At 39.0% G+C, this 26288-nt stretch overlaps 1 protein-coding gene across 3 annotated transcripts in view; it reads left to right on the top strand.

Annotated features, from left to right (window-relative positions):
• Positions 1 to 26288, top strand: part of LOC127445224 (dystrophin-like) — a 157977-nt gene that overhangs the window by 118604 nt on the left and 13085 nt on the right. For all 3 annotated transcript variants that reach the window (XM_051705117.1, XM_051705118.1, XM_051705119.1), the window contains 4 exons: positions 1136 to 1201; positions 5387 to 5452; positions 5750 to 5908; positions 23959 to 24202. In XM_051705117.1, coding sequence (XP_051561077.1) covers positions 1136 to 1201; positions 5387 to 5452; positions 5750 to 5908; positions 23959 to 24202 — 535 coding nt within the window. The remainder of the gene's footprint in view (positions 1 to 1135; positions 1202 to 5386; positions 5453 to 5749; positions 5909 to 23958; positions 24203 to 26288) is intronic.

Here is a 26288-nt window from a genome sequence, read left to right on the forward strand (position 1 = left end):
GCATATCGTGGCACCGTTTCGTGGCACGTTCTGCATAACGTGGCGGCCCCATTTCGCAGCCGGCCCACCGGGAAAAGTCCTGGTTCTCCTAGTGGCCAGTCCGCCACTGCAGAACTGTGAAATATTTTTGGAACATGTGTCCATCTCATGGCTTTTACCATCCATCATGCAAGATAAAAAATTTGTTTCAGTTCCACAGGATATTAGGTGCTGTTTTAAATGGGGGTTATCATGAATGTTAAGTGACTGAGCGTTAGCTATATTTTATTTACTTTAATTATCAAAATTTAAAGCAGCATTTATGGTTAGTCAAAAAATTATATATTTGAGCAAGCTCAGTTGAAATGCCAACAGCTATGAACTATTACACCCCAAGGGGCACTGTTTCAACTTAAAGATGAGGAATCAAATTTTCCTTGATCTTTTCACATGTAAAAGTTAATTGTCCTATAAAAACACTGTAAATTTCTGAACTCATAATTTTCTCCTCACTGCGAAAAGCATTTGTTGAAATCAAGTTGCCAAAACTACTTGTTCTCTACTTTCTTCACATTGTAATGTCACTCTGTGGTAGACGTTTGCATCTGACCTCCTCAACAACAACACATCAACGCCTACTTTACGTTATCACTTCCGTATCCCTGCCCATTAGTGGTAAGCAGCGAGATGGCGAAGGTGAGAGCAGGTCATTCAAGAGCAGAGAGCCAATCATAACAGTGGGTGTTTACTGTCAAGTCTTAAAGAGAAGCAGCACCAAAACCGAGCATTTCTGACAGAGGGTCAGAACGAGGGTGGAAAATTATGAAGTTTTACAAATATATGTACCCCATGGAACATATTAAAATAATAAAAAAGGCATGTTCTGACCCCTTTAAGATACATAACTGATGCACCCTACTTTCTGAAATCAATACAAGCCTTTTTTTTTTTTTTTATAAATCTCTATTTAATATGCTTATTTGTTTATATTGGGATCTCACTAATTGTCTCCATAGCTACCTTGTTGAAATATGTATAATAATTATCACTTATATTTCAATGTTGTTTCTATTGTTTCAACACAATAAAATCTTTTTTTTTTAAAAATTTTTATTTTATTTGTGTTTTCTGACCTTTGCTCTTCTGTCATTTGTAGGCCAGCGTCCTCTCCACAACTTTCCCACGACGACACCCACTCACGTATCGAGCATTATGCTAGCAGGTGAAAGTTTGAATGATGGATTTAAAAAAAAAATTTTTTAAAGATATATTGCACTTCAGAAGAGGAATTAAAAATAAAAGTTGACTAATTTGGTGCTTTTGTATATGTACTGTAAGTAAAACCATTTATAAGCATATGTGCATTACATTTCCGGTCCCACTTTATATTTGGTGTCTTTAACTACCATGTACTAACATTAAAATATTTAATACAATGTATTTATTGTGTAACTACATGTTGTTCTGCAAAATTCTCACAAGATTCACATTTGCTGTGACTGAGGTTGAGGTTAGGGGTGGGTTTAGGATTAGTGTTAAGGTTAGGGTAGGGTTAGGTTAACAGTGTAACTACAGATAATTAAATGCCAGTACTACAAATGTAAGTACAATGTAACAACACGTATGCACATAATAAGTGTCTAATGCTTATGTACATAAAGATGCCTAATATAAAGTGGGTCCAAATTTTCAATAATTCAGTGGTCTGGAGTCTAGTATTAGCTTGTGTTTATCTCAAGATATTTTTCAAGTTTTTATATCTCAAATGTTCTTGTGTGTAGAACTACTTCCTTACGAGACCACTTTAGTCGTTTAGTTGATTTGAAAATGTCAACACTTCAATAAGAAAATGATGTAGTCGGTGAACTAACCTGAAACTACCATTTAATACCCATGGAACTTGTGTCAACCAGAGTCAAGAATTGAAGTGGTAGAATGTTGTGGTATTAGATTATATATTAAGGTTTTACATCCTTATATACTCATTGTATCTACATTTTTCCTGAACGCGGAACTGTTCCATGATTCATATCAGAAGCCTGTTTTCGTTTTCCGGTCTCCAGTTTTCACTCATATTGACATATGTTTTTAGTGGATACTTTGATTTTGAAACAATTGCCAGATAAAAAGCATATGGCTCAATAGTGCCGATACTTTAGAGAGACACGATGACGGTCTTTTGACAAGGCCTTACCCGCCGAAGTTGAAGGAGTGGGTTGATGACCTAAAGCGATGAACGAGATTAATTAAGTTGATACCATTTACTATTTCAAATTGTTATATCAGCCAACAACTGCACAACTGAACAAATTTTTACTCCATCCAACACCGAGAATGGTTGTTGCTATCCATCTGGATTGCTCTTTCGGTAGATTTTTCATAGTGGAGACCAGAACCAGAAAACAACAGCAATCAGAATCATTATTTTGCCTCCCAGTGGTCGGTCAGGGAAACTGTGGATAAGAATTCCAAGCCTGTAAAGTGAGTCAGTTAAATATAAAATTCATGATTTTAATTCATTCTTGTTGTCATGCATAATTTTGCTTAATTGTTATGATTGAAACTGTATTATAACAGGGTTCCCGTGGATCCATAAAAAGGCTTAGGGTGTGTTCACACTTGTAGTTCAGTTCTCTTGGTTCTCTTGGTCCAGACCAAAAAAGAAAATTATACATAAAGTCCTGGTTTGCTTAGCGTTCACACTGGCATTTTTAACACCGAACCTAAAGATACAAAACAGAAGGCATAAGGATAAGTTCACAACCTGATTGGACAGATTTTATGACGTATATTTTGCGACGGAACTTGCCGAACATCCAAAACAGTGCTGGCTGCTGGGCTAAATGTGCTCGTTGGACCCTCTTTCCCTTAACCTATCACTGGACAATTTGAACACTTGAGCATTTTTGTGAAGTTTTTCCAGTATGCTGGAAATATGCTCATCAGACCAAATGTTAATAAGGAACTTTACCATCTCATTGCTCCATGTTTGCCCTCTGCTCATTTTGTTTTGCGTACACCGCTCTTACCGCTCTATGTTATCAAATCACATGATTTTTAGGGTCACATTCTTGTGACATCACATCCTGTTATTGGTCCGTTTAGACGTCTTTGGTCCATGTTGCCTTCATATATCAGTCGAACCACACCAGATTTCTTTTGGAAGCAGACCGAGACCCAGTATTCAGGGGCCACTTTTTGGTGCGCACCATGGTTCGAATGGCAGCGTTCACACTTGTTCAAATGAACCGTACTAACAGAGCAATCGCACCAGAGTTTGTTTTAATCTAACCAAACCTGCCAAGTGTGAACACACCCTTATGTATTAGGGTGTATTAGGGTGTTTTCACACCTGGCTCGTTTGGAGCATTTGTTTCGGAACCTGGCACGTTTTCTCCCTTGGTTCGGTTCGTTTAGGCTTATATGAACACGGCAGTTGCACTCGGATCCGCACCAAAACAATCGGTCTGAGACAGCCTGAATGAGGTGGTATCGGACCGATTGCAAACGAACTCTGGAGCTGTTCGCTTGAGGTGAGAATGCAAACTGACACAACGGACAAACAAACCAAACAATATCCCTATAAAAACCTTGAACATAACTGAGGGATCTTTGGAGAAGACATTTGTAGATCAGCACTTCTCTGTAATTCATCATCAAAACGTGGATATAGCCTTTTTGCAACTATATTAGATATAAATGCACGTTTAAAATAGGAGCTGTTTTATAATTCCTGAGGTAATATTAGTACGATCGTTTCTCTCTTTTGGATAGTGGCAGAACACTGATAGGACGGCGTTAGCAACTTTTTGACAAATATTTTTTTTTTTACGCGACTTTGCTGTTTGTGTGTGTACGTGTGAGTGAGAGAGGGAGAGAGAGAGAGCTCTGAAAACAGGCACGTTTCAATGGAGAAATAATGCAAAAGCAACTAATGACAGATAAAAATAACCATGACGGAAACTTTAGAACTCATTTCCATCCGAGTGACGAATAATTTGTATTTGGAGCACAACCTCTAACTGGCGACGTTCGAAAATTCTCTAAAATTTGTAATGATTGACAAATTTGTTACAGGCATGTAATTTTAACTGGTATATCAATGGATGAGCTTAATCCTGGAACAGCAAACAAACATAGTGACCAATAAGGGGACAGCTTGCTCACATATGACTAGTTTTGGTCCATTTTGAAATGTTGCCTTGTGAAAGTGAACCAAACCAAGAAGAAAATGCAACATTGTAACAATTTAGTCCCCGTTTCAGAACAAAGCAAGCGGTGTACAGGTCTGAAAATGCCCTTAAATTCAGTTTTCCCAAATTTAAGGTCAGAAAAAGTCTTACATATCTTAAATGATACAACAAAAGTCTTAATTATCATTTAAAGAGGTCTTAAATTTGGAGATGGAAAGACAGGAATCGTGATACGACCTAATGTATCAAACTTCAAAAGAATATGATTTATTAATTAAATGCATGCGCTGCATCCTTCGAGTGAAAACACGGCACTGTTGTATTTCTTCAAGCACGTGGGGGCTTGTGAGTGTTTCCAGCTATTGCAGAGCAGTTTGCAATCATTAAGCCATATCGGAAATTTATGACAAGCTATCACTAAAGATCACCTGTTGATGATGATGATGTAGTGATGATGAAATATAACAATGTTTACTTTTAATTATTTATATTGTAATACGCTATAGATCATTGTTGGAGTGCATGTTTTATTTGCCTTATCTTGAATGAGCAGCTGGAAGCAGTGAAGCACATTTTAAAATAAAAGTCCCCGGTGTATTTCAGCCTTTAAAGTTAAAAGTTCCATGATATGAATCAAATCTTACCAATACCAGTCGTATCAGCAAAATCCAATATTTTTCGACCTCTAATTTGTATTGATTTATATAATGGTACATAAACCAATTTTAATGTAATATATGTGGAAAATATGTCTTGAGTATTTTATACTTGCATATAGCCTACCCTGATATACTGATAAGCATTGTTAAGGCCATGTAGAATGTTTGCCCCTACCTGTTTAAGTAAGAGTCTGTGATACATTATTTATTTTTAGATTGTGTGGGGTTGTTTTGGGATGGGGATAAAGTATTAATTTTATTTGTTCAGGTCTTGAAAAAGGTCTTTAAAAGTCATCAATTTGATTTGAAAAACTCTGCAGCAACCCTGTATAACCAAAAGCCTTTTTCATGGATCATATCAGAGTAAAGGACATTTTTTAGAGAACTAATACTAACATGCTTTTCATGTTCACAGTTGTGTATTTGTGTGTCTGCTGCTTACAGAGTTGTGTAGTAACACACAAAAAGTGTTTGTTTTAAAGTTGAGCTCTCATGTGTGAACAGTGATGCCTTAATGAAATGAATGGCTGCATGAATGATATTGTGTTTTCACAGGCTAGCTGAAATGGAGAACCGGAATGGCTCGTACGTGAATGAGAATGTATCGCCCAATGAAAGCATGTGAGCTTGCAACTCATTTACATTCTACTTTACATAGTATTATACAATAAATTAATAAAATAGTGTGTGGAAGAAATTAAAACATTATCTACTTACACCACTGTCTCAGTACCTCCCAGAACACCATGAAAATTAGATTGATGCATCTAACTGTGTGTGGTTGATAAAGAAATACAGTCACAAAGAAGCTTATCCCTTTTAACCAGGGTGATTAAACCTCTTTTGTTTAACTTAAAATGAGATCATTTGTATGTATGAAAGTGCAAAAACGTATCAACTTTGTTGTTATCATTGTAGGGATGACGAACATCTACTGATCCAGCACTACTGCCAGAGTCTGAATCAGGGCTCTCCTCTCAGCCAGCCACAGAGTCCCACTCAGATCCTCATCTCAATGGAGACTGAAGAGAAGGGAGAGCTGGAGAGAGTCCTTAATGATCTGGAGCAGGAAAACAGGTTTGATTACATTACCACTCCCCTTTATCATTCAAATGATCAGTTTTTAAAAGATGAGAGTGTAGCAGTCCTTCAGTAAAGCACTTACCTGATGACAAATGTGTTTATTTTTTCAATTATAAAAAAGATTTGTCTGCATTTATTTGCTTGTGTACACTATTACTTAAAAATTATATTTTCTATAAATATACAACCCTCTACAGAGATGTTGGAGAAAGAATCACCATTGGCTAGTACATTTTTGTTTTTACTCACCAGACTTTTGACATGTAAGTGTATAATGCAACTGAAAATTAAATGAGTTATATAGAAAAAAAAGAAGGGGGAATCATCATATAATATATAAACTCAGCAAAAAAAGAAATGACCCTTTTTCAGGACACTGTATTTTAAAGATAATTTTGTAAAAATCCAAATAACTTAACAGATCTTTATTTTAAAGGGTTTAAACAATGTTTTCCATGCTTGTTCAATGAACCATAAACAATTAATGAACATGCACCTGTGGAACGGTCGTTAAGACACTAACAGCTTACAGACGGTAGCCAATTAAGGTCACAGTTATAAAAACTTAGGACACTAAAGAGACCTTTCTACTGACTCTGAAAAACACCAAAAGAAAGATGCCCAGGGTCCCTGCTCATCTGCGTGAACGTGCCTTAGGCATGCTGCATGGAGGCATGAGGACTGCAGATGTGGCCAGGGCAATAAATTGCAATATCCGTACTGTGAGATGCCTAAGACAGTGATACAGGGAGACAGAAAGGACAGCTGATTGTCCTCACAGTGGCAGACCACGTGTAACAACACCTGCACAGGATCGGTACATCCGAATATCACACCTGCGGGACAGGTACAGGATAGCAACAACAACTGCCAGAGTTACACCAGAAATGCACAATCCCTCCATCAGTGCTCAGACTGTCCGCAACAGGCTGAGAGAGGCTGGACTGAGGGCTTGTAGGCCTGTTGTTAGGCAGGTCCTTACCAGACATCACCGGCAACAGCGTCGCCTATGGGCACAAACCCACCTTCGCTGGACCAGACAGGACTGGCAAAAAGTGCTCTTCACAGACGTGTTGCGGTTTTGTCTCACCAGGTGCGATGGTCGGACTCGCATTTATCGTCGAAGGAATGAGCATTACACCGAGGCCTGTACTCTGGAGCGGGATCGATTTGGAGGTGGAGGGTCCGTCATGGTCTGGGGTGGTGTGTCACAGCATCATCGGACTGAGCGCGTTGTCATTGCAGGCAATCTCAATGCTGTGCGTTACAAGGAAGACATCCTCCTCCCTCATGTGGTACCCTCCCTGCAGGCTGTAATTGGTGCCAAAGGTGCTTCCAAAAAGTATTGAGCAAAGGCTGTGAATACTTATGTACATGTGATTTTTTTTCGTTTTTTATTTTTAATAAATTTGCAAAGATTTCAAATAAACTACTTTCACGTTGTCATTATGGGGTATTGTTTGTAGAATTTTGAGGAAAATAATGAATTTAATCCATTTTGGAATAAGGCTGTAACATAACAAAATGTGGAAAAAGTGAAGCACTGTGAATACTTTCCGGATGCACTGTATATATATATATATATATATATATATATATATATATATATATATATATATATATATATATATATATTTATATATAATAACATCAGAATCAGAATGAGCTTTATTGACAAGTATGCTTACACTTACAAGGAATTTGTCTTGGTGACAGAAGCTTCCAGTGCACAAACAATACTACAACAAGAGATACTAGAATAAAAATAAAAAGTGAATAGAAAATAATATAGATGGGCAAGTATATATAGAAATACACAATAAGACAAATATATATATTTATATAAACTCAGCAAAAAAAGAAACATCCCTCTCAATTTCAACTGCTTTTATTTTCAGCAAACTTAACATGTGTAAATATTTGTATGAACATAAAAAGATTCAACAACTAAGACATAAACTGAACAAGTTTCACAGACATGTGAATAACAGAAATGGAATAATGTGTCCCTGAACAAAGGGGGTGTCATAATCAAAAGTAACAGTCAGTATCTGGTGTGGCCACCAGCTGCATTAAGTACTGCAGTGCATCTCCTCCTCATGGACTGCACCAGATTTGCCAGTTCTTGCTGTGAGATGTTATCCCACTCTTCCACCAAGGCACTTGCAAGTTCCCGGACATTTCTGGGGTAATGGCCCTAGCCCTTACCCTCTGATCTAACAGGTCCCAGACGTGCTCAATGGGATTTAGATCTGAGCTCAGGCCTACAAGCCCTCAGTCCAGCCTCTCTCAGCCTATTGCAGACAGTCTGAGCACTGATGGAGGGATTGTGCGTTCCTGGTGTAACTTGGGCATTTGTTGTTGCCATCCTGTACCTGTCCCGCAGGTGTGATGTTCGGATGTACCGATCCTGTGCAGGTGTTGTTACATGTGGTCTGCCACTGCGAGGACGATCAGCTGTCCTTCCTGTCTCCCTGTAGCACTGTCTTAGGCGTCTCACAATACAGACATTGCAATTAATTGCCCTGGCCACATCTGCAGTCCTCATGCCTCCATGCAGCATACCTAAGGCACGTTCACGCAGATGAGCAGGGACCCTGGGCATCTTTCTTTTGATGTTTTTCAGAGTTAGTAGAAAGGTCTCTTTAGTGTCCGAAGTTTTTATAACTGTGACCTTAATTGGCTACCGTCTGTAAGCTGTTAGTGTCTTAACGACCGTTCCACAGGTGCATGTTCATTAATTGTTTATGGTTCATTGAACAAGCATGGAAAACATTGTTTAAAGCCTTTACAATAAAGATCTGTTAAGTTATTTGGAGTTTTACAAAATTATCTTTAAAATACAGTGTCCTGAAAAAGGGATGTTTCTTTTTTTGCTGAGTTTATATATATATATATATATATATATATATATATATATATATATATATATATATATACACACACACACAGTTGTGCTCATAAGTTTGCATACCCTGGCAGAAATTGTGAAATTTTGGCATTGATTTTGAAAATATGACTGATCATACAAAAAGACTCAGTGCTCTGTAGTGCCGGCCAGAAGGCAACAGTTCAAAAAGGTAGTGGGCTGAGTGAGTGGGGTCCAGAGTGATTTTCCCAGCCCTTTTCCTCAATCTGGAAGAGTACAGCTCTTGAAAGGAGGGCAGGGGGCAACCAATAATCCACTCAGCAGTTTGAGCTGTCCTTTGTAGTCTTCTAATGTCCGATTTCATAGCTGAACCAAACCAGACAGTTATTGAAGTGCAGAGGACAGACTCAATGACTGCTCAGTAGAAGTGTATCAGCAACGCCTGTGGCAGGTTGAACTTCCTCAACTGGCGAAGGAAGTACAATCTCTGCTGGGCCTTTTTCACAATGGAGTCAATGTGGGTCTCCCACTTCAGGTCCTGTGAGATGGTAGAGCCCAGGAACTTGAATGACTCCACTGCTGCCACAGTGCTGTTCAGAATGGTGAGCGGGGTCAATGTTGGGGTGTTCCTCCTAAAGTCCACTATCATCTACACTGTTTTGAGCATGTTCAGCTCCAGGTTGTTTTGTCTGCACCAGACAGCCAACTGTTCAACCTCCCTTCTGTATGCAGACTCATCGTCATCCTGGATGAGGCCGATGACAGTAGTATCATCTGCAAACTTCAGGAGCTTAACAGAGGAGTCCTTGGCAGTGCAGTCGTATGTGTACAGGGAGAAGAGTAGTAGGGAGAGCACACATCCCTGGGGGGCACCAGTGCTGATTGTACATGTGCTGGAAATGAATTTTCCCAGTCTCACTAACTGCTGCCTATCTGTCAGAAAGCTGGTGATCCACTGACAGAAAGGATCATTGAATATGTCCCTGGTCTGTCCAGATGTTGCAGGATATGATGCAATCCCATGTTGACTGCATCATCCACAGACCTGTTTACTCTATAAGCAAATTGAAGGGGATCCAGAAAGGGTCCAGTGATATCCTTCAGGTGGGCCAACACCAGTCTCTCAAATGACTTCGTGACCACAGATGTCAGAGCGACGGGTCTGTAGTCATTAAGTCCTGTGATTTTGGGTTTCTTTGGGACAGGGATGATGGTGGAGCATTTGAAGCAGCAGGGAACTTCACACTGATCCAGTGATCTGTTGAAGATCTGTGTCAAGATGGGGGCCAGCTGGTCAGCACAGGATTTTAGACAAGTGGGTGAAACACCATCTTGGCCCGGTGCTTACCTTGTCTTTTGTTTCCGGAAGACTGGCACACATACTCTTCACATCCTCTTTTTATTTTAGTTTTAGTTTTCATATCAAATGATGCATATAGAATGGGGAAAACAGGCATTGTGCAACATGGGTCTTATAGTTGGACACCCAAATGTACAGTTTGTAAATAATACTTGTACTAATAAAAATCTTCATTTTAATAAGGCCAGCTGAATTTCATTACTGATATTACAGTAGAAAAAATGTTTGATTTAAGAATGCTTCTTTTTTATTGAACTTAAGTCCTCTTTAGAGTATTTGACATGATAAAGTAAGTCTTGTCGCAACTCTGAAAACTGAACATCAAACAAAACTCTATACCAATTCTAAATGAAATGTAAAACAAATCACTGATTGATGGTGTAAGACAGAATGAGTAAAAAGACTGTGTGTGTGAGAGAGAGACAGAGAGAGAAAGTCAGAATAAATTACTGGATATTATATTGTTTCTGTTTTTTGTTTTAACATCACTGGCAACAGAACAAACAATAATTCCAATAAAGGTTCAAATGTATCATAATTGAAGTCCCAGACACGGCTAGCATGTTTTCTATAGGGTGACCAGATTTTGAAAGTCTCAAACTGGCACACATTGGGTGTTCGCGATACATGCACATATACAGTTGTGCTCAAAAGTTTGCATACCCTTGGAGAATTGGTAATATATGTACCATTTTAAAGAAAACATGAGTGAGCAGGCAGAACACAAAAAAATTTCTTTTTTTCTTATGGGATTCATATTCAACTGTAGGTTATAACAGAATGGCACAATCATAAAACAAAAAATGAAATGACCCCTGTTCAAAAGTCTGCATACCCTTAGTCCTAAATACTGTGTATTGCTCCCTTTAGCATCAATGACAGCGTGCAGTCTTTTGTAATAGTTGTCGATGAGGCCCCAGATTCTTGTAGGTGGTATAGCTGCCCATTCGTCTTGGCAAAATGCCTCCAGATTATGCAAAGTCTTTGGTCTTCTTGCATGAACAGCACGTTTGATATCTCCCCAGAGTGGCTCGATGATATTAAGGTCAGGAGACTGTGATGGCCACTCCAGAACATTCACCTTTTTCTGCTGTAACCACTGGAGGGTCAAATTGGCCTTGTGCTTAGGGTCACTGTCGTGCTGGAAAGTCCAAGAGCGTCCCATGCGCAGCTTTCGTGCAGAAGAATGCAAATTGTCTGCCAGTATTTTCTGATAACATGCTGCATTCATCTTGCCATCAGTTTTCACAAGATTCCCTGTGCCTTTAGAACTCACACACACCCCCAAAACATCAGTGTGCCGCCACCATCATGCTTCACTGTGGGGATGGTATTCTTGTTACTACAGGCCTTGTTGACCCCTCTCCAAACATAGCGCTTACGGTTGTGAAAATAAAGCTCTATTTTGGTCTCGTCAATCCAAATTACAGTGTGCCAGAAGCTGTGAGGCATGTCAAGGTGTTGTCGGGCATATTGTAACCAAGCTTTTTTGTGGCATTGGCGCAGTAAAAGCTTCCTTCTGGCAACTCGACCATGCAGCTCATTTTTGCTCAAGTATCATCATATTGTGCTCCTTGAAATAACCACACCGTCTTTTTCCAGAGCAGCCTGTATTTCTCCTGAGGTTACCTGTGGGTTTTTCTTTGTATCCCGAACAATTCTTCTGGCAGTTGTCACTGAAATCTTTCTTGGTCTACCTTGGCTTGGTATCAAGAGATCCCTGAATTTTCCACTTCTTAATAAGTGATTGAACAGTACTGACTGGCATTTTCAAGGCTTTTGATATCTTTTTATATCCTTTTCCATATTTATAAAGTTCCATTACCTTGTTACGCAGGTCTTTTGACAGTTCTTTTCTGCTCCCCATGGCTCAGTATCTAGCCTGCTCAGTGCATCCACGTGAGAGCTAACAAACTCATTGACTATTTATACACAGGCACTAATTGCAATTTGAAAAACCACAGGTGTGGAAATTAAGCTTTAATTGCCATTTAAACCTGTATGTGTCACCTTGTGTGTCTGTAACAAGGCCAAACATTCAAGGGTATGTAAACTTTTGATCAGGGCCATTTGGGTGATTTCTGTTATCATTATGATTTAAAAAGGAGCCAAACAACTATGTGATGATAAATGGCTTCTTATGATCACTATCCTTAAATAAAAGGCAGTTTTTTTGCATGATCAGTCATATTTTCCAAATCAATGCCACAATTTCTGCCAGGGTATGCAAACTTTTGAGCACAACTGTATACATGTATAAACCGATCAGCCACAACATTAAAAACCACTAAGAGGTGAAGAGAATAACATCGATTATATCGTTACAATGGCATCTGTCAAGGGGTGGGATATATTAGGCAGAAAGTGAACAGTCAGTTCTTGAATTTCTTTTACATTTACATTTATTCAAAAGAGGAATAATTCATCATTCAAAACATCAGCGATTTATCTTAAGGAGACAGCGGTAAAGTGGTAAAAGTGCTGCATTACAAAGTTTCACTAGCATCAGAATAGTAGTATCCAAGACATATTAGAGTGCATTAAGAATATATATTATACATTTTTTTTTTAATGAGTGAATGGTTAAGTGCTCATGGAAAAGATGTGTTTCTAGCTGTTTTTTGAAGACAGAGAGTGAGTCTGCTTCACTGATGGAGTTAGGAAGGTCATTCCACCAACATGGTATAGTGAAACCGATAGTCCGGGAAAGTATTCTGGTGCCTCTTTGTGTTGGTACAACAAAGCGCAGCTCATTAGCCGACCGTAGGCTTCCGGTGGGAACGTAGCTCTGCAGAAATGATTTTAGGTATACTGGAGCAGACCCAGTGACTGTTCTGTATGCCAGCATTAGAGCCTTGAATTTGATACGTGTATCAACCGGCAGCCAGTGAAAAGAGACAAGGAGTGGTGTAACATGCAATCTCTTTGGTTCATTAAAAATCAGACGTGCTGCTGCATTCTGGGTCATTTGCAGGGGCCTAATTGCACATGCAGGGAGGCCTGCAATGAGAGCATTACAGTAGTCCAGTCTAGTTATGACAAGTGACTGAAGATGTTGTGTGGCATGTTCAGAGTGGAAGGGTCTTATTTTTCTGATATTGTAGAGTGTAAATCTATATGATCGTGCTGTCTTTTGAGATGTGTCTGTGAAATTGAGTTGGTTATCGATGGTTACCCCTAGATTTCTGACCATTTTGGAAGGCATTACTATAGTTGAACCCAGCTGCACGGTGATGTTGTATTCAGCAGCAGGGTTGGCTGGAAAGACGAGCTCAGTCTTCACTGGGTTAAGTTGCAGGTGGTGTTCCTTCATCCAGGCCGAGATGTCTGCCAAATAGGCCGAGATTCGGGCAGTCACCGTGGTGTCGTTGGGCTGGAAAGACAAGTAGAGCTGTGTGTCATCGCAGTAGCAGTGGTAAGAGAAACCATGTGCCTGAATGATGGGTCCCAGTGATGTTGTATATATAGAGAAGAGAAGTGGCCCAAGAACTGAGCCCTGAGGTACCCCTGTATGTAGCTGATGTGACTTGGACACCTCACCTCTCCAGGCTACCTTAAAGGACCTACCTGAGGGATAGGAATTAAACCAGTCAAGCACAGTTCCTGTGATGCCCAGAGTAGAGAGGGTGGAGAATAGGATCTGAAAGTTGACTGTGTCAAAGGCTGCAGATAGGTCCAGTAGAATCAGGATGGATGATAAGGAATGGGGTCAAGGGATCAGGTGGTGGGCTGGTTGGAAAGGAGGAGTTTAGAGACCTCAGTGTCAGTCAGAGGAGAAAACAGAGACAGAAGAGCTGCATACAGGAAGCAGGTGTTTGAGAGGGTGTGGTGCTGAGAATGTATTGCTGATGGCTGTAACTTTATTAGTAAAAAATGTGGCGAAGACATCTGCTGTCAGTGAGGTGTCAGGCGGTGGTGGGGGAGAACAGAGAAGTGTGTGGAATGTTCTAAATAAGCTGCAAGTGTCTGTGGTGCTGTTGATGCTGTCCTGGTAATAGGAAGTTTTTGCAGATTTAACGTTATCTGAAAAGGATGCAAGCAGAGACTGATACTTACCCAGATCTGCTTGATCTTTAGATTTCCAACATCTCCTCTCAGCTGCCCTGAGGTCAGTCCGATGTTCATGAAGAACGTCAGAGAGCCAGGGGGTGGGCGGTGTCATACGTGATGGCCAAGAGGAGAGAGGATGGATATTGTCTAGACAGGTTGTTAAAGTAGAGCTTAGTGTGTCTGTGGCAGTGTTTACATCCAGGGTGGAAAATAAGTTGTGTGGGAAGAGGTAGAGACAGCAGTGGAAAGGCGTGTGGGTGAAAGAGAACGGAGGTTACGGCGAAAGGAAACCAAAGGCGGAGTCTGTTTTAATATAGGTGGGAGAGTCATGTTGAATTGAACAAAGTAGTGATCAGAGACATGTAAAGGAGTAACAAGAACATTTGTGTTGGTACAGTTACATGTAAAAATGAGGACCAGCTGGTTGCCCGATCTGTGAGTTGCTGTAGTGCTTAGTCTTTCCAAGTCAAACGAGGCCAGAAGAGCATGCAGTTCAGTGGCCTGAGGCTTGTCTTGGTGTATGTTGAAATCTCCAAGGAACACAGTTGGTCTACCATCTTCAGGGAAGGAGGACAGCAGGACATCCAGCTCCTCAGGAAAGTTTGCCAGCTGACCTGGAGGGCGATAGATGACAACAACATGGATTTTTGTGGGTTGCATTGTAGTAATAGCTTGGAATTCAAAAGAAGTATTGTTACATGGAGAGGAGTGTGGTGAAAATGTCCAGTTGTTTGGAATGAGCAAACCAGTTCCCCCACCCCTACTGGTATCCTCTGGACGTATCCATGTTTCTGTCAGTGTGAGGATGCTGAGGATGGATTGTGTGGCGAAGGCTGGAATGAAGTCAGCTTTGTTCACAGCTGACTGGCAGTTCCAGAGACCCACTGAAAATAAGAGCGGAGCAGCTGCTGATGTACAAAGTGGCCGTAGGTTGTGTGGGTTGCATTGTGTCCTGTGTTTATATCGTGTAAACTGTCTGTAACAGATAACAGGTATGTGCTTGAGGGCACATGATATGCGTGGAGTAGACATATGGGAATGTAGAAGGAAAATATAAAAAGAAATACAATTAAAAATATACTTAAGTGCTATGGTGAGTGGCGACTTGTCGTGACCTTGCTCAGTGGACTCGCACAGGTAGACTCGCTGGTCTTTAGACAAGTAGGTCTTCACATGAGGAGGGCTTTACACGAGGGCTGCCACTTCCGCTGAAGGTTCCGTGTCAGCATTCACATCAAATATATACACGCTGCTAATGGGATGTTAAGTGATAAAAGCTGGACATGCCTTAATGCTGCTTAGCACAACAAAGCTAGTCACGTGGGTAACCGAAACCAAGGGTCGCGCGAGGTGACAAATGCGGGAACAAATGCAATTTCAGTACACCGCAAACAAATAATGCTAAACTTTAGCAATAAATAATATTCTAAAACAAGTGAAGTACTGTTTAGAGACACACAAAAAATAATGCTAGTTTTATACACAATAAACGAACAACTCTAAACCTAGCAGTGAATACTCCAGGACAAGTCACAAACAATGTAGCACACACACACACACATTTAAACGACGCAAGTTCAACACAGTACAACACGGTAAACAAACAACACAAGTCAAGCAATGAATACTACTCTAAAACAAAATGAAACAATTAAATAAACACTTACACGCAACTGCAGACTCCTGTATATAGATTGCTTCTCCTGAAACGACTATGGATCCCGCGGTTTAAATATCTTACCTGGTGCTGGACACGCCTTAATGGTGCTTAGCACAACAAAGCTAGTCACGTGGGTAACCCAAACTAAGGGTCGCGCGAAGTGACCAATGCGGGAACAAATGCGAATTTAGTACACCACAAACAAACAATGCTAAATTTTAGCAATAAATAATACTCTAAAACAAGTGAAGCACTGTTTAGAGACACACTAAAAATAATGCTAGTTTTATACACAATAAACAAACAACTCTAAAACTAGCAGTGAATACCCTAGGACAAAGTCAAAAACAATGTAGCACACACACACGTTTAAGCGACACAAGTTCAACACAGTAAAGAACAGCACAAGTCAAGCAATGAATACTACTCTAAAACAAAGTGAAACAATTAAAAAAAAACACACACATACTTACACGCAACTGCAGACACCTGTAGATAGATCGCTTCTCTTTCATGTGTTGGAAGCAGGAAAAATGGGCAAGTGTAAGGATCTGAGCAACTTTGACAAGGACCAAATTGTGATGGCTAGACGACTGGGTCAGAGCATCTCCAAAATGGCAGGTCTTGTGGGGTATTCTCGGTATGCAGTGGTTAGTACCTACCAAAAGTGGTCCAAGGAAGGACAACCAGTGAACTGGCGACAGGTTCATGGGTGCCCAAGGCTCATTGATGCGAATGGGGAGCGAAGGCTAGTCCGTCTGGTCCGATCCCACAGAAGAGCTACTGTAGCACAAATTGCTATAAAACTTAATGCTGGCGATGATAGAAAGGTGTCAGAACACACAGTGCATCACAGCTTGCTGTGTATAAAGCTGTGTAGCCGCAGACCGGTCAGAGTGCCCATGCTGATCCCTGTCCACCGCTGAAAGCGCCTACAGTGGGCATGTGAGCGTCAGAACTGGACCATGGAGCAATGGAAGAAGGTGGCCTGGTCTGATGAATCACGTTTTCTTTTAGATCATGTGGACGGCCGGGTGCATGTGCGTCGTTTACCTGGGGAAGAGATGGCAGCAGGATGCACTATGGGAAGAAGGCATATTGGCGGAGGCAGTGTGATGCTCTGGGCAATGTTCTGCTGGGAACCCTTGGGTCCTGGCATTCATGTGGATGTTACTTTGACACGTACCACCTACCTAAAGATTGTTGCAGACCACGTACACCCCTTCAGCGGTATTCCCTGATGGCAGTGGCCTCTTTCAGCAGGATAATTTGCTCTGGCACACTGCAAAGATTGTTCAGGAATGGTTTGAGGAACAAGACAAAGAGTTATAGGTGTTGACTTGGCCTCCGAATTTCCCCAAATCTCAATCTGATTGAGCATCTTTGGGATGTGCTGGACCAAAAAGTCTGATCCATGGAGGCCCCACCTCACTTACAGGACTTAAAGGATCTGCTACTAACATCTTGGTGCCAGATACCACAGGACACCTTGAGAGGTCTTGTGGAGTCCATGCCTCGATGGGTCAGAGCTGTTTTGCCGGCATGAGGGGGACCTACACGGTATTAGGCAGGTGGTTTTAATGTTGTGGCTGATCAGTGTATATATATATATATATACTGTATATACACACACACATTGTATTAAAATATGTAGCTAAATTCAATATAAGATCTTTTAGTATGCGAATGTTATTTTATTTTATTATATATTGTTTTATACAATTTTAACCACATTTTAGATATTTGCAAAATTTACAAATTCCTTATAGCCTAATCCATATGTCATATCGCATGTGTAATAATGATATGACTTGTCAGTTCTTGAAATTTCTTGTCAGCTACACATTTTTACACAAAATTTGCAACATTGGAACTTAAAAGTTCAAATACAATTCCACATTTTCACATTTAATTGCTTGTACTAATTATTATTATTTTTTTTAATACAGCTGTATGAATATGACCTACAATCTCTTATTTAACACTGTGGCCATGGGAAAGTGAACATTTACAGTGACAGCAAAACATTTAAATTCCATTTTCACATGTTGTGCAAAGAAATAGATCGGCTTCTTTCAGCTTGTTGAACATGCATTTTCATTTGGGCATTTCTAATTTGCGTTGGATGGACAGAAAGCAGCAGAGAGCGCCAAGCGTGTGAGTCGTTGTCATGGTAACCAGATAGATTCTGAGCGGATTGCTGCAAAACTAGAATGAAAGTATTGTCAAGTCATCGTGCAATGCAATAAAATATCTTCCCTTCCCTGCAATCGATACCAGACACAATATCAAGAAGGACATTGATGAAATTTTATTTAAAAGAAAAACATCAGTGAGCCTAACAGCTAAAACCGGGACATTATACATTTTTTTTTGAGAAATGACGGGACACACCTCGTAAATCGGGACTAACTGCTGGTCACCCTAGTTTTCTACATTATTTGCTTCTCTCGATGATATACTGTAGTGACTCCCTCCCTCTGTCTTTGCTAATGTAATGAGGGCAATTGGCCGTCTGCAAGTGCTATCGCCGCCTAGTGGCATCTTCTTGTTAAGGTGATAGTGGGTTTAAAGTAAGGATGGGCATTCATCAATAAATTGGTATTCGAATATTTAAGCTCATAAAAAACGAATATTCGAATATTCTGTTATTTAAATGAAGGTAATTAATGAGAAAGAGACATTGTAAAATTATTTTTTTAGTCAAAAAGGTTGCATCACCATTAAAAAAAAAAAAAAACAAGCTTCTAATTATATCCAAAATAAGCTTATATTATGTCCTGTGTTCTTTTTTGTTTGTTTTTTTTTTTTGTTAAATATTTAAACAAGCAATGTGTGAAAACAAAAAAGTATAGAAAGCACTTAAGCTCACACAAAACGAAGAAAAAGAAACTGCTAATGAAGTAAACTGACGCAGTTAACGTACAGGATGAATATAAACACTCAACAAATAATGTTATGTTTATATTGAATCTCATGTTTTTGTTGAGAAAAACAAGTATATCCACATGCTCAGTAAACTATACTCATTTATAGACACCAGTTTAAATGATGGAATGTCCCTTACCTCAGCTAGCAAAGTCTTTCTCGGATGCCATGTTTGTTGTTTACAGAAGCGTCGTGGGGATTTAGGTTGTTACGGGGACGCTGCTTTCTGTCGAGCTGCACATATATGGGAGTAAAGTGTAATATATAAAAAAAAGTAATAATATTTCTTTTGACCTTTTTGATCACCAACTGTAAATAACAGAAACAATATTAAAAGAGACATGAAATGAAAATAGGGTGCCTAGGTTTCGTCTTTGGATACAAAATACAAGGAACGAAGCAAACTTTTTTGATAATTGATATGACTTGCTTTTACAAATATTGATTGTAAACGTTATCAAATTCAAATCTACAAGCTCTCGAGTTTTGCAACTCTTTTACCTTCTAACAGGTGTCCAACAGGCACGATAGAGTTGACACTGTTAAATGCAATGTCAATGCCATTTCACAGCTGAACTAAAGCGATGGTGACAGCACGATCACGACAGATCCTGATCCACTGCTGCCAAATAAAGTCAATTTCCTTCAGGGCACGCGCCGATGAGAAACAGCACGCTGTAAAAGATGAGACTGACTCCAACTTCCTAATCGCTGGCTTCTTGTTCAGTAAAAGAATCGCGGTGCTCAAGTTCTTCTTCACCACTACACAACTCAAGCTTTGGCAAGTAAAGTCTGAATATTTATTCTCCCGTGGCTAGTAAAATACATATTTTAGTCACATAGCGCAAAATTTGGTTGTGTATGCTATTGATTTACTCGCTATGTAGAGGACTGATATATGAATATGTACAGTTCTAGATTATAATACCATTGTTTGTTTGAGTACTCTATTCTGATTGGATGGAATGAGTGTGTTAAAACCGTTTAATGCACAGGTAGCTCCAGTCAGTTTTAATCACAGTTCTATATTAATATGCCTACAATGCTGTGCTCCGTAAGGAGACATTATGAGATTTTTGCCTCTGTTCAAACAACCTCCGTACGCGAATATAGTCTTACAGCTGGGATTATTCGACACATCACAAAACAACATCATCAAGTCATGCAGTGACTTGCATCTTTAAATCAACTGTGAAGCGTTACAATGGAAACAGTGTTCATCAGCCCCTTATTACTCACCAAAAGTGCTTGTAAGGAAATAAGGTAACCGGGACCCAACAAATGCATCTTTCACTGTCCGTCAAGATGAGGCAAGACAATTTATGTTGTAATATGATAAACATCATCTAAAATAGCTGCACTGTCTGCTCAACATGTGTGTGTATATAACCACTAGAGGGCGCCCCGCAAGCACACATCGCTGAAGCTCTGAAGGAGACTGTTTTATAACTAGCAGCATTTTGCTGTTTTGAAATCGAGGAAGGCCACATCGCGATTTCATTCTTAATCAGTCGTGCAGCCTTAATGGATGCCAAAGTCTACAGTATTTTAGCGTTTTGGATAGTTTTCTCATCATGTACAGTAAGTGCTACTTTTACAAGCGTCACATCAGCAATGCTGGTTTTTCTTCATTAATGGGAAATTTAAAAGAACAGGAATTAAATATTGCATGTTCTGAGGAGTGCCAACCCTGCTAAATTATGTGGCTATTATTATTTCTGGATTGAGTATTTAAATTCACAGCTTTTAAAGAGTGTTTGGTCTCCAAAAAATTTTTGATATTATCGCACTACTTTATCTCTGTGTCTGATTTAAAACAGGCAAAACTGTAGATCTAACAACCCACAGATAAAGGTTCTTTGCCTCCACGTCGTGCATTAAAATCGTTTAACGCACACCTAGCCGTGGATTATCCCTTACATATCCCGTAAATGCTTTAGATCAGTGGTCTATTTGGGGGGACAAATCACCAAATCAGGTAAAAAAGTACCTGCAAGGAAAATAGCCAATCATGGTGCTACCATTCTGTAAGAGAAAGAGCAAAAGTAATGCAGAAGTAGCTAATGTGTCACTTTCTGTAAAGAGTAACAATGTTGTGTGATTAGTTACTTTTATCTGGAGTAACGCAATAATGTAACATATTACTTTTAAAGTAACATTCACCAATGCTGTTTGTGCTGCTGACTTGAGAATGTGGGCACACAAAGCTATATTAAAATTGTAAATAGAAGAAAATTACAATATTAATTAAAATAATTGTTGATGTTTCCAGTCTTGTGGCGTACCATCGTAATAACTAATACACTGTGTAATTCCTATGGTAAAAAAAAGATTCACTATGATTCTTTCTCAAAGGATTTTGGATAGATTAATACAAATATTTAAACAGAAATTTAAATAAATTACTAATAACTCTGTATATGCAGGACAAAACATTATAGATACAGGTAAGTTCCATGCGGTGTGCAACACTGCAGTAACGGCATGGGGGCACGTCTGCCGTGGCATATACTGTGAAAAGGTGCGCAAACAAATATACTGTACATATTTATTAGAGCAGACATATTTTAGTTTAACATACAGGATATACAGAATCTTTACACACAATATGGCAACGAGCCACCTTAACTCGCCAATGACTCGCATTTCTACTAGGGATGTGCCCGAAGCCGAATACCTTATTCGGAAAGGCACGGATAATGACTTCAAAGTGAATAACTGATTCATGTGAATAATATAAAAAAATTATTCGTATGACTGATTATCCAAGAGGCACCAGGATAAAGCGATATTTTAAATCAAACATATACAAAATAACAAAATGTATGAATCTGTGCAGCCAATATTTCTAAAGTGTAAACCTTATGAATGAAAATTTGCACGTTGTGATTTCAGATTGGATGGGCGTGGTCTCGACTCCACTGGCGGTCTCTGTTAATTGTGTGCATCTGGAGCTTATCAAGTGTAACAAATTAGATAAAAATGTATAGACTTTCAGGACTTTCACCTGTTTGTAGGCTTTATTGATTTTATTTTCATTTCTTTTAATGTTTGTATTTGTATTGATTATTCTCTGCAAAATATGTGCTTGACATTTCATATTTTGCTTGACACCTCCTGCCTTCAGAATAATGTTGTTTTACATGCAATAGGGCTGGGCAATAGGATGATGTAATTGGATATCAACGATATCTTACAAAGATCCCGATGACGAATCTGAACAGACATGATCGACAATATCGGGAAATGGCAAAACCATGGATCTGGGAAGTCGACATATAGATTAAATAGTGTATACGGCTGTCACGTAACAAAAGAACGAACTCATTCTTCTGAGTCACATAAAAGATTCAAAATGAACGAATCGTTCATAAACGATCCATCACTAAAACTGATACGCTCACTTGAGGTGGATACATTTGTTTATTCGATAAGAAGAAATACGCATAAACTATGATGGGAACACATTTACCGAATAAACACCTATTGAATTTAACACGGATACAAGATGCGCATCAAAAATGTAATTTCCAATCATGAGACAAGTTATTAAAGTGTTTTGTCTGCGTGTCCTAAACCGCGAGTATTTTATTAATAAAAGAATCACACAGTAGCTACAATTTCCCCGGAAGTGACGATTTTGTTCTTTTGAACGCAAGGGATGGAAACGCGGCTACATCCGCACATTGTTTTTGCAATATTCAGATTTTTTCCATAAATTTAAATTCACAAATTGGATGGAAACATAGCTACTGCTTGTGTCTGATTCGCTGTTTGTTTAGAGGTGTGCAGCGTGAGCTGGAACAGGTCTCGTGTCTCGTGGAACAAGCGCGTGTAAAGAGTTTTCACTCTTTTTTTCTCTGTTTCATTCATCTGAAAACTGTTTGCAAGAACACTGTCGTTTATGATAATGCTGCAAATTATCTCTGATCCTCTCAGGAGGTGCTGTGAATTTAGTTCACTTTGTTTTCTCACGGTTGCATTGTGAACGCAACTCTGCAGGTTCAGTAATATATACCTTTGTATTAAAGAAACAAAGACGAAAGTGAATAAATTATTAAGTAATACAAGACACGTTCACCTTGAACCTAAAATTGAGTATTATTTTCTTTTCTTTTGGTAGCATTAACTGTATTACCAAAATGCAATGGAAACACAAATTCGATAAGAACACATTTGGCAGCATTATTTTGTGAACACAAGGGAATTAACAAGGCTTATTTATTTTGATTATCATTGTCTTTACATTTATAATTGTCTTTAGTTCTTAACCTGTAGGCTATTAGTAATTTTCCATCTGGTGTCATTGACAGATGCTTGCGTGATGGCAGAGACGTTTGAGATGGTAAATGTTTGGATTTGGGGAGGTGGTTAAATTTTAAAGATTTTTTGATCACTTCATTATTTGAATGCTTTTTTCGTTTAGTTTAAGTGCAATTTGAATTTAGAAATGTATTTTGTTTAAGTTTTATGTGGTTCAATATATGAATAACATTTTTAAAGTAAAATCAGTAAAGCAAAAAAATGTTACTGACCCTCGGCAGGTGGGTTGACGATGTAATCGGATATCGCAATATTCTTTAAGGCAGTTATCGCTAAAATATTTTTTGCATATCGCCCAGACCTAACATGCAGATATTGATATCAGAAATACCAGGAGAAATCACAGTTAACAACATATTCCACAGTTAATGTAGTCTACAAATTCAGCTTCATCTAGTAAGAAAAAAAAGAATAAAATAATATTTTTTAAATAATAGTTGTATAATAATAATAATTATTATTATTATTTTTATTAGGTATTATTATGAAAAGGCATATACATGGCGTATTTTATTAAAAGAAACTATAACTAACATTTAAAAATAGGCATTTAATTTAGTTTTGATGCACTTCCGGTTTAAGCCCCGCCCACATCGAATACAGAGACAGATAATTTTGTCATATGAACAGATACAGATACAAATACAGATAATGACTTCACTGCACACCCCTAGTTCCTACAATTTTGCTGAAAAATTGAGATGCATCAAGAATTGTGACTTGTTTTTAGAATCAGATTGTGACTTCCCTATTTGAACTCAAATCGAATTGTGAGGTTCTTAAAAATTCCCACCCCAATTTCCAGAGTAGCTATTTTCCAGCCTTCATTCTGAAGTTGTTGTCATTGTTTTCAGAAATCTGCAAGCAGAGTACGACCATTTGAAAAAGACACACGACCACAAGGGCCTGTCGCCGCTGCCATCTCCCCCACAGATGCTGCCTGTCTCGCCCCAGAGTCCACGCGACGCCGAGCTGATCGCCGAAGCCAAACTACTGCGGCAACACAAGGGTCGCTTGGAAGCGAGAATGCAGATCCTGGAAGATCACAACAAACAGCTCGAATCGCAGCTCAAACGCCTTAGACAGTTATTGGAGCAGGTGAGTAGCACAAATCCTTAAGGATTTTCTTTTATTAATGCTTAGTGCCACTTCATAAAGTGTTGGTAAAGAAACAAAGTCATACAATCATGTAAACTCTTAGTCTAAATGTTCCTCTGTTAATGGAGAGTACATGTGTTAAGATGAGTATTTTGGCATTAGTGTCTGATCATTTATTCGGCTTCTTTGAAATCACAAACACACATAAAACTGTTCACATGCTGCCTTTTTTGAATGTCAACTGAAACTTTACATTAATTTGAAGAGAAATGCACAGAGCATTAGTATATTTTAATGTCAATATTTGACAGTCAGCTTTTAAGATTTGTCACATTTGTAGTTATAACAGTAACTACAGTATGTTGGAAAAGTCATTCTGTTCATCACATCAGAGATGTGTTTGTTTTTACAAAACATTCATTATTGCGTGTTTATTGAACTAAGTTTATTTAAAGTAAAATCTACATTATAAACATTTGAATACAAAATCACATAAACCTTTAAAAATTACTTTTTGTAAGGTGATGCATATTAAATATAATAACTAGTTTTTACAAACATTTTAAAGGCTTGAGACCTTGATTACAGAATACAGACCCTCACATGCCTTATCTGAAATATCTGAGCACCCAATTATCAAGTCTGATTTTAGGGGATGCATAACAGCATGTCAACATTATTATAAAGAAAGAATTATTGATATTCCCCACTGTTCATTTAGGACAATATATACAGTTTAAGTCAGAAGTTTACATACACCTTAGCCAAATACATTTAAACTCAGTTTTTCACCATTCCTGACATTTAATCATAAAAAACATTCCATGCCTTAGGTCAGTTAGGATCACTACTTGATTTTAAGAATGCAAAATGTCAGAATAATAGTATATAGAATGATTTATTTCAGATTTTATTTCTTTCATCACATTCCCAATGGGTCAGATGTTTACATACACTTTGTTAGTATTTGGTAGCATTGCCTTTAAATTGTTTAACTTGGGTCAAACTTGGGTAGCCTTCCACAAGCTTCTCACAATAAGTTGCTGGAATTTCGGCCCATTCCTCCAGACAGAACTGGTGTAACTGAGTCAGGTTTGTAGGCCTCCTTGTTCGCACGCGCTTTTTCAGTTCTGCCCACAAATTTTCTATCGGATTGAGGTCAGGGCTTTATGATGACCACTCCAATACCTTGACTTTGTTGTCCTTAAGCCATTTTGCCACAATTTTGGGGTCATTGTCCATTTGGAGGACCCATTAGTGACCGAGCTTTAACTTCCTGACTGATGTCTTGAGATGTTGCTTCAATATATCCACATCAGTTTCCTTCCACATGAGGCCATCTATTTTGTGAAGTGCACCAGTCCCTCCTGCAGCAAAGCACCCCCACAACATGATGCTGCCACCCCCATGCTTCACGGTTGGGATGGTGTTTTCAGCTTGCAAACCTCACCCTTCTTCCTCCAAACATAATGATGATCATTATGGCCAAACAGTTCAATTTTTGTTTCATCAGATCAGAGGACATTTCTCCAAAAAGTATGATCTTTGTCCCCATGTGCACTTGCAAACTGTAGTCTGGTTTTTTATGGCAGTTTTGGAGCAGTGGCTTCTTTCTTGCTGAGCAGCCTTTCAGGTTATATCGATATAGGACTCGTTTTACTGTGGATATAGATACTTGTCTTCCTGTTTCCTCCAGCATCTTCACAGGGTCCTTTGCAGTTGTTCTGGAAGTGATTTGCACTTTTCGAACCAAACTACGTTCATCTCTAAGAGACAGAATGCGTCTCCTTCCTGAGCGGTATGATGGCGTGGTCCCATAGTGTTTATACTTGCGTACTATTGTTTGTACAGATGAACGTGGCACCTTCAGGCATTTGGAAATTGCTCCCAAGGATGAACCAGACTTATGGAGTCCACAATTTTTTTTCTAAGGTCTTGGCTGATTTCTTTTGATTTTCCCATAATGTCAAGCAAAGAGGCACAGCAGAAGCTAATTGGCTAATTGCCTAAATGCTTGACAACATTTTCTGGAATTTTCCAACTGCTTAAATGCACAGTTAACTTAGTGAATGTAAACTTGTGACCC

This window comes from Myxocyprinus asiaticus, chromosome 8 (genome assembly GCF_019703515.2).
Source record: "Myxocyprinus asiaticus isolate MX2 ecotype Aquarium Trade chromosome 8, UBuf_Myxa_2, whole genome shotgun sequence".
NCBI classification, from domain to species: domain Eukaryota; kingdom Metazoa; phylum Chordata; class Actinopteri; order Cypriniformes; family Catostomidae; genus Myxocyprinus; species Myxocyprinus asiaticus.